Genomic DNA, 8,434 nt, shown 5'->3' on the forward strand with positions numbered 1-8,434 from the left:
ATTGCAATAGATATCTCTGAGTGCATCCAAATCCGACCCTTGTTGAACATTAGAAGGTTCTTGATGCACATCTTCGTTCACTATTGCATTGATCAATTCTAGTAGACAGTCATAAATCCTTGCATTCCCTTTGTACCATTTGGATTGGCTTAGAATATCTTTTGCTTTTGAAATTAAGTTTTCAATGAAAATGTATTTCTTTTGTTTTTGAAAATTGTGAAGTTAAAAGAAAAAAAGGAAAAAAGAAAAAAGAATGTATATTTTAGACACCAAATAAATAAGACGAACACGTACAAAACAAAAAAACAAACAAATAAATAAAAAGCAAACAAACAAACAAACATAGGAAGCAAACACCAACAAAAAGGAAAAACAAAGAGGAAAAGAAAAATAGCAACAAAAGAAAAGAAAATTTTGCACGAGAAAGGACAAGCTATCAAGGTATGGAAGAGGCTTGGGTACAACCTTATCAATTTCTAGTGACAATAGTGAGTGTGTGAAAGTGTACAAGTAGGAATAGAACAGGAGACAAAAATTCGACAGTATAATGCCTTATTAAAAGAAAAGAGCAATAACACATTGAGTAAGATAAAACCAAAGCCCCACAAGTAAAAGAGCAAACTAAGTGGACCAATAAAAGATACCAAAAATGTGATATTATTTTTTGGAAGAAAAATATGAGGTTGGACTTAGTATCCAACCAAAAGAAAACAAAACAACAGAGAAGAAGGAGAAGAAAAGTAGAGAAAAAGGGCAAAAAAAAACTAGTGTAGGCATATAACGACTGGGCATTCGCAATTTGTCAAAAACAAAGCAAAAGAAAACGAATAAGTAAAATGAATGGCCATTCTCTATCCCTAGTGAATGATCATTTGCTATCCAAAGCAAGCAGAAGTCACTAAGGAAGTAAGATCATTCTCTTAGGGAAGCGAATGGGTAGTCATTTGTACCAAAAAGTTCTTATAAGTCACTATTTGTGGGACCTAAAATGGTTATGCACGAGAATGCTTAGCCAATAAAGAAAAATAAGAAGAAAAAGAAAGAAAATAGACTAAAAATATAATAACTATTAACAATAACTAGAAAACTTGAAAAACAAGCAAACTAAACAAAGAAAACATAAATAGCAAGTAAAAAAAATTCTAGAAAAAAATGGAGAAAAAACCACATAATACTAGGAGATGTACAATAAAAATAGTGAAGCAAAAGAACATATGAACTCAATCACCACTAAGGGAGACAATGAAAACACTATTTTGTTCTCTCTTTATTTGTTCTCCCCTTTTCCCCTCAAAACAGTGAGGCTATGGTTGTTCATGGGGTATTTCTTCCTCAATCTCCAACTCTCTAGTTGGGAGACTCAACTCCTAACTTTGGGGTACTACTTTTCCAACCAACCAAAATCACAAAGGATTCAAGAAAGAGAAGGAAAATCAAGAAAAAGTTGAATTCTTTTTTTTTTTTTTCCTTTTATTCTCATCACAAGGATGATGGATCCAAATCCACCGTATCAATGTGATGAAGTGATTATGATCCTATCTTATGAAGCAGTGAAGAAAAGAAACTAAAATATGGTTTTGTGACTTTTGATCCATTAATTTACAAAGAAAAATAAATAATATAAAAAAATACTCACCAAAGAGAATGGTCTTATAAAAAAATTTAAAGGTAAAATACTCACCAAAGTAGAGCTAAAATCCAATGAAATCCCCTAAAATAGTTTGAAATACACTTGGACAAAATTTCCCCTTAGTTTTTCTCCACCAAAAAAGTTCTCTCTCAATCTCTACAAAACTCCTTTATTTATTGAATTATAGGGGAGTTTGTTACAAAAAGAATGAAGTTATAAAAATTCCCCTAGTCACAAGAGAAAAAAAAAAAAAATCTCTATCATTCACTATCTAAGAGAATGATAATTTGCTTCGATAGAGAATGGCTATTCTAAGAGCTATTTCCTCTAAAACTTCTTCCAGTGTATGTCTCTTTCTTCAATTTTCTTGCTCGTACTCCTCTTTTTGATCAATTTGTTTTGTCTATTTTAGACACCAAATGATGTGGATCCCTGACACTATACAATACCATGTCACATGGTCTGTATTGGAGATTATCTTTTAATTTGTTTATCATCAACTTTGAGACTATATTTTTGGTTTTGTAAGGATGACCTGTCTTACTTGTAATTCATCCACCACATGTATGTGAATTTGTCATCATTTTTATCAGGAACTTTGGATCTACAACGACCCTTGATGCATTTACCCTCCATGGACACCCGTCAACTTTGCACTTTATAGTTATCTGTATCAAATCATTCTTAATGAACGCCATAACAAAATTGTGAGCAATCGCATATATCTTCAATGCTCAATAGAGGACTTCTCTGTCACTTAGTTTTTTTCCTACTCCAAGAATATTATCTTCCAAAATCTTGTTAATAAAGGTGCAACTAATTTCATATTTTCTGATGGTGGTTGTTGACTAATTGCACCAATTGTTGGATCTCTATCAAGGCTTTCAATTTCATTTCTAACCCTTGAGATGGAATCCTTCTTGAGGGGTTAGCACATACATATACTTGCTTCCTGTTGCTCAATACAAATCAATCACTGTAGAAATTGTTTTATTAGTCGATAGATTAATCAGAAGTTTGTTGTTTCCGTGCATGAAGTACTTCAAACTTATATCATCCATAATGTGAAAAAAGCCCAAATTTGACGGCTTTGGACCGTCAAATTCCATTAAATTCGATGGACCAAGAGGTTAAATTGGCGTTGAATTTTTCATTGTCAAATTTTTTTTCTCGACGGGCCGAATCTATCAACTTAATGAAGGAAGAGAGAATCGACAACTCTAAGCCATCAAATCTGGGAACATCAAGAATTTCAACGGTCCTAGACCGTCAAAATTCGATTTCTAAAATTCGTGGGCCTTGGCCCATCAATTTTTTGTATAGAATTTTCCAATTTTCACGTAGTGATTGTATAGTGTACTGATAATGTCAGATACTCTTTTTTTAAAGAGTGCAAAGGCATCATTACGGTGTAAAGTTTCCAATTTAGAATTACCATCACCATCAATGTATGGCATGGATATTAATCTTCTTCATAAGTTGAAAATTGATCATTGAATATCAAAATAACATATAAACTTTATCAAACATTGTAATGAAACCTAGTGAAACAAAAATAAAACAATTCAACAAAAATTTAACTAATTGTCGAGTTCGATATTAATATAGTCAAGTTAGATAATAAAAATATAAATAAAACCGTTGAGGTGGAAAATCATAATATTCAAAAATTGTCGAGTTTGATGGTTATTAAATATTTTTCGAACTTGATAACCTTTATATTAAAAATTTGTTATGTTCGATAATTATTAAAATAATTGTCGAACTTGACAATACATTATATTCTAAAATTGTCAAGTTCATTAATTATTAAAACAATTGTCAAACTCAACAAAAGGTTATATAAATAAATAAAAATTTGAGTTTGATGTCTATTAAAAAAATTGTCGAGCTCCACACTATAATTTCAGTTTTGCATTTTGGGGGTTTTTGCGAAAATTCAATCGGAAGTTCGGTCCTTTGTTTCTAATGGCAAATATGCACTGTAATACCTTTTCAAAACATTAGAAAAGGATAAGACCTAGCTAGAACTTAGATCTTAATAAAATAAAAAGGGTAAAACTGAAAAAATTACTTACTTCCCCACGTATTGCACTCAAAGAGGAAAACAAATCATGGAAAATGACAGATTTGGAGCAAATGCGTGTTTTCTCTATAATCTTGGTAGAAGAAGAGTGCCAATACAGATCACAAAGAGAGCTCTATATAGAAAAAAGGTACTTTCGGTACTTCACTGTTGAACAATGGCTGGAATGAGTTCAAGCGAAGGATTAGAAAATTTGCATTTACTAAAAGGACTATTTAGATAACTCCCAAAAGTGATTGATTAGAAAGAAATCTTTCTTCCAGGGTCCTTTAAGTAATTTTGCTAAGATTTTATTTTTTTTTTTTAAACGCTACTGGACTATTAAGCAACCCCGCATAAATTTACAAAGAAGTCCCTATAACAGGGTCCACTAAATAATTTTCCTTTCCCAAGACCTGATCATATTAAAAGGAAGCACTGCAAGTGGTCCAAGAAATAGCAAAGAAAAGGAAACCCAATTCTTAGATCCACTTCATGGAACTTTTAGTTTTAGTTGAGTTTGTGAAAGAGATCTCAACCACAAACAACAAGATTTAACTCATCAACTCAACTCAGTGTGTGGTCTCCTACATAAATGGAAAGATATAGATGCTGCTGCAGCTGATTCTGAGAAGCAGAAGAGATAGAGATGAGACACTGTGAGACTCACAATTGAGAGAGACTTTGAACTGTGGCACTGAAAACCATGGCATTTCCTTAATAAGCATTTAAATGAAAACAACTCAACATCAATGACAAGGACAATATGGTAATTTGTTACACCATCCTCTTTTAATGCTATTTCTCCTAGTCATTTTCATGTTCAAAGATCTTCAAGTAATCCAAATAGAAAAATCCAATACAATTAAAAATCAAAACCTGTGCAGTCTTCTTCTCTTGTACTCCTGTACACCACCAAGTTACCCAATAACATTAGAAAGAAGAAGAGCTAGGATTTTTTTTTTGTACAGAATTAATAAAGGAGACACATGGTCCGTTTAAATGTTTTAGAAAAAAAATTGATGGGAAAATGGCTGTTTTTGAAAATTTTAATTTATAAAAGAGGGAGGAAATATTTTTCAAATGATTCTCTGAGAAAATTAATTTTCTTGAAAAAGATATAACATATTATTTGATGTGATTAGTCTCATACCAAATCTAAAAACTAGCTAGCTCGTTTTTGATATTTCCCTATGTGCAATCAAACACTGTCTAATATTCTCATAGAAATACCGCTTTCTTGAAAATTATTTTGTTAGAAATAAATCCTAATAGAGTATTAGAAAGATGAAATAAGTGTACCTTAATAGGCCATATCTAAGATAAGAAATAAAACTAGATTAGGATTAAATTAGAGATATGCTATTGCCACAGCAAATTCTGTTAACACCATCCCAATTCATATGTAAATCACTGAAGTATTAGCACACAACTTGGGGTGGCATTAGCAAAAGTTGGTGTAGCAATACAAGCTCTCTTATATTATGTTTTTAGATTTTTATTTTTACTTTTTCATTTTCATTTTATAACCTAAGAAACATTGTCTGGGATGGATACTTGACATGTTCCCCATCTTACAGATATGTCACAAGGAAAACGAAGACCAAGATTTGCTTTATCAGGGTGACTGGAACTACAAGCAAATAGATTTCCTTTAAGTCATATCAATACCATCACATGGATGGTAAATGCATGAATGTGATGGACCAAAAGATCTGCAAATATTCATGAAGTTCATCTAGAATCAAGAGCTTTTAATTTGTTTTAAAAATCACACATATGTGGAGAGAAAATAGAGAAGAACAATATGATTTAGAAAGAGAAATTAAATATTAAAAGATGTGTTACACCTCATAGTGATCATTTTTACCATAGAAAAATAATTAAAAAATAACAACACAACGCAATATCTCAGGTTACAACACTCTTTAATTCAACATCACAAAAGATACTTACAAACTCCCACGGTTGGTATGATAAAAGCTAGATTATTGATAGAAATAGAGAGAATGATAAAAATCTATGTTTTGGAGATGTTTGCTTGATGATGAGCTCGATTATCATACTCTCCTTCACCTTCGGTTATAGCTGAGGACATGTAACTAATGACGAGGGAATTCTCGTCGGGTGGCATCATCGATGATTGCATCCCTTGGAACATTTTCTTGCAAGAATGACAAGTGATTTGAAGAATGGTAGAGTTGATTTGCTTGGTTGCATGATCTTTGAGAATCTGGGCCTTATCGAGTTCGGCTTGTGCTTGCTGCCTAATTCTCTTGGCGTTAGCGAATTCTTGTTCAGCTAATTCGATCTGTCTCTTCGCTTGTTGCCTTGCCTCTTCAGCTAAGGCCTTTTCTGCCATTGCAAGCCTTAGTTGCTCCCTTGCTTGTTCTTTCAGCCTTGATGCCACCATAGTAGGATCTTCAATAACATTCTTATCCCTATTAGGGCTTCTTTGATGATCATCCTTGTTCAAGCTATGGCGATTTGATTCATTTTTCTCTCCATGGTCACATGAGCCAATTGATAGTTGTAATTGAGTGGCATGATTTTCATCTGAATTGAGGGAAATGGAGGTGTTCGAAAGATGATTTGAAGAGGGTAAGAGCTGAAGCTCTAGATTGTAATTGTGATTGGTGGTAGAAGGATTATTTTGATCACTTAAGAAGACGTTCTCCATCGGCTTCACCATCCTTAAACCTGGCCATGGAGTTGTACTGAAATTGGTCTCACTGGAAGGACTGGGGCTCGAAGCTGTTCGAGATAAGCAAGCTGGCTGTAGTGTTTGTAATTCGGATCGGATGCGTCCCACATTACAAGCGTCTTGGTGTTCAATGAAGCTCTCCACCCTAAGAAATTAAACAAGAAGAAAAAATAAAGAATATTCAGATAAAATAGATTATGTCCAAATGGCAGATCTTTGTATCTATAATAAAAGAATGGTTAAAGAAACATGACAAGGAAGAGATCAAGTCTTCTTATAATAGTATCAAGAAGAAGAACCAAATTAGCAATATAAATATTTTGAAACCTGTGAGTTTGATACTTGGTCAAGGTTAGGGTTTTCTTAGGGAGATATGTGAGAGAAATAAATAAATAAATAATATTCTAAAATTACTATAAAGGAAGAGAGATTTTGGGTTTTTTCTTCAAACCTGAAACCAAGGCAAAACCAACCAATGGGGATTGATGTCTAGAACTGTCTTCAACAAAAAACCAAAGAAGAAAGTGATTTAATCTATGAGATCTTAGGATTCTTTAATAATTCTAATTGATGCAAACCTAAATATTCAAAGGGGAGGGTGCAGCATGAAATTGAGCAAAGAACATCTTTATTTGGATGTAATATTATTATGATTATTAGATCAAATCCTCTTTGGATTTTGTGTTTGGGTATTTATAATTTAAAATTTTGAGAACCCCAAGAAGAATTTAATGTAGAAAACCTGCTAAACTTAATCAAATTAACTTTTAAAAAACAAAGAGAAAGAAAGAGAAAATTTGGAATTTGGAAAGAGGAAGCAAGACCTTGAAAAAACTCGGCCACAATCACAAGAGTGGCCTCTGGTGCCACAGGTCTTGAGATGGGCCTTATAATCCGATTGAACAGCGTAACCTTTCGAACATTTCTCACAAACCCATTGCTTATGATTGCTATGTTTCCTTCTAAAATGCTTCTTAATTCCGACTAGATCACCGAGGGCGTGGCAAGGATCATGGTGCAAGCAACTTGGCTCGGGACACACAAAAACGCGCTTTCGAACCTCTGGACTCTCTCTCTTGAGCAATTTCCATGGAACCTTGTGTCTTCTCCTATGCATCTGAAGATTCTGATCTCTTTGAAATCCTTGGTTACATATTTCGCAAACGTATCGATCGGATTCCAACAAGGTCTTGGGTGATAAAGAAACCACCTCTGCATCAGGATCTAAAATAAAACCAAAAGAAAAACAAACAATAACCCAATCAAGAAAAAATTAATTAATTAATTAAAAATAAGAAGGAAAAAAAAAAAAACAAAACTCATATGAGTCTTAGTCACCTGGTGTTCCTGCAGGCCTTCTCTTTCTTTTACTGTTACTTCCATTTTCAAAGCAAGTAAAGTCCTCGGAAGGAACAGTAGAACAAATGGTATTACCTAACATGGGAAAGTTTCAGCTTTTTTATAATTTCAGCTTAAGATCAAAGTATCAAACAAAAGAAATCTTCTTCTCTCTATCTCTCTGGGTGTTGTTAATTAGTGATCTTGTGGTGTCTCTTCTCAACTTTAAGTACAAGTAATGGATAGAGAGACCACTGGAAGAGAGAGAGAGAGAGCTAGAACATGAGGAAAAGTTCTTCCTTTCGGCAATCAGCTTTCTTTCGGCTTTAAGCTATCAGCTTTTCATTTTAGCTTTCTCCACATCCACCCTCACCTTCATCAGGTATTATTGTAGTGAGTCTCCTTATTAAACATGAGAGAGAGAGAGAGAGAGAGAGAGAGAGAGAGAGAGAGATCCATACTTATAAAACTCGGCTTGCCTTGAATTCTACCCAGTTGAGTCAACTCGATAAACCTAAGTCCATAAATATGTAAATTCCAAAATTAGGTTTAAGAATTTTAAAATAAAGAGTATTTTTTTCTATAAAAATTGAACCACATAAATATACAAATAAGAGTCGTGATAATATGACTTATCATGTGCCATACTCAACCAACTCCCTAGCGTGGACAAGTTTGAGCATCGTAGATTTGTACG

At 33.3% G+C, this 8,434-nt stretch overlaps 1 protein-coding gene across 1 annotated transcript; it reads right to left on the reverse strand.

The window, feature by feature from the left end:
* Positions 1–5,531: 5,531 nt before the first annotated feature.
* LOC147398098 (zinc finger protein SHOOT GRAVITROPISM 5-like) lies at positions 5,532–8,162 on the reverse strand. The gene is made up of 3 exons (XM_086447232.1): positions 7,738–8,162; positions 7,224–7,623; positions 5,532–6,544 (listed from the first exon to the last, which is right to left on the reverse strand). Exons 1-3 carry the CDS (start codon positions 7,838–7,840, stop codon positions 5,716–5,718), a joined length of 1,332 nt encoding a protein of 443 aa, XP_086303358.1. The 5' UTR covers positions 7,841–8,162; the 3' UTR covers positions 5,532–5,715.
* Positions 8,163–8,434: the final 272 nt, after the last annotated feature.

The sequence above is a fragment of the Akebia trifoliata genome, chromosome 7, assembly GCF_017979445.1.
Source record: "Akebia trifoliata isolate Shusen 1 chromosome 7, ASM1797944v1, whole genome shotgun sequence".
In the NCBI taxonomy this organism is placed as follows: Eukaryota; Viridiplantae; Streptophyta; class Magnoliopsida; order Ranunculales; family Lardizabalaceae; genus Akebia; species Akebia trifoliata.

Bases quoted from the DNA above. Each gene is read 5' to 3' on its own strand.
- LOC147398098 (XM_086447232.1), bottom strand. From the start codon at position 7,840: ATGTTAGGTAATACCATTTGTTCTACTGTTCCTTCCGAGGACTTTACT. The intron at 7,624-7,737 runs GTGACTAAGACT...GTTTTATTTTAG, and splicing joins AAGGCCTGCAGGAACACCAG to ATCCTGATGCAGAGGTGGTT. The intron at 6,545-7,223 runs GTCTTGCTTCCT...TTAATTTCTTAG, and splicing joins TGTGGCCGAGTTTTTTCAAG to GGTGGAGAGCTTCATTGAAC.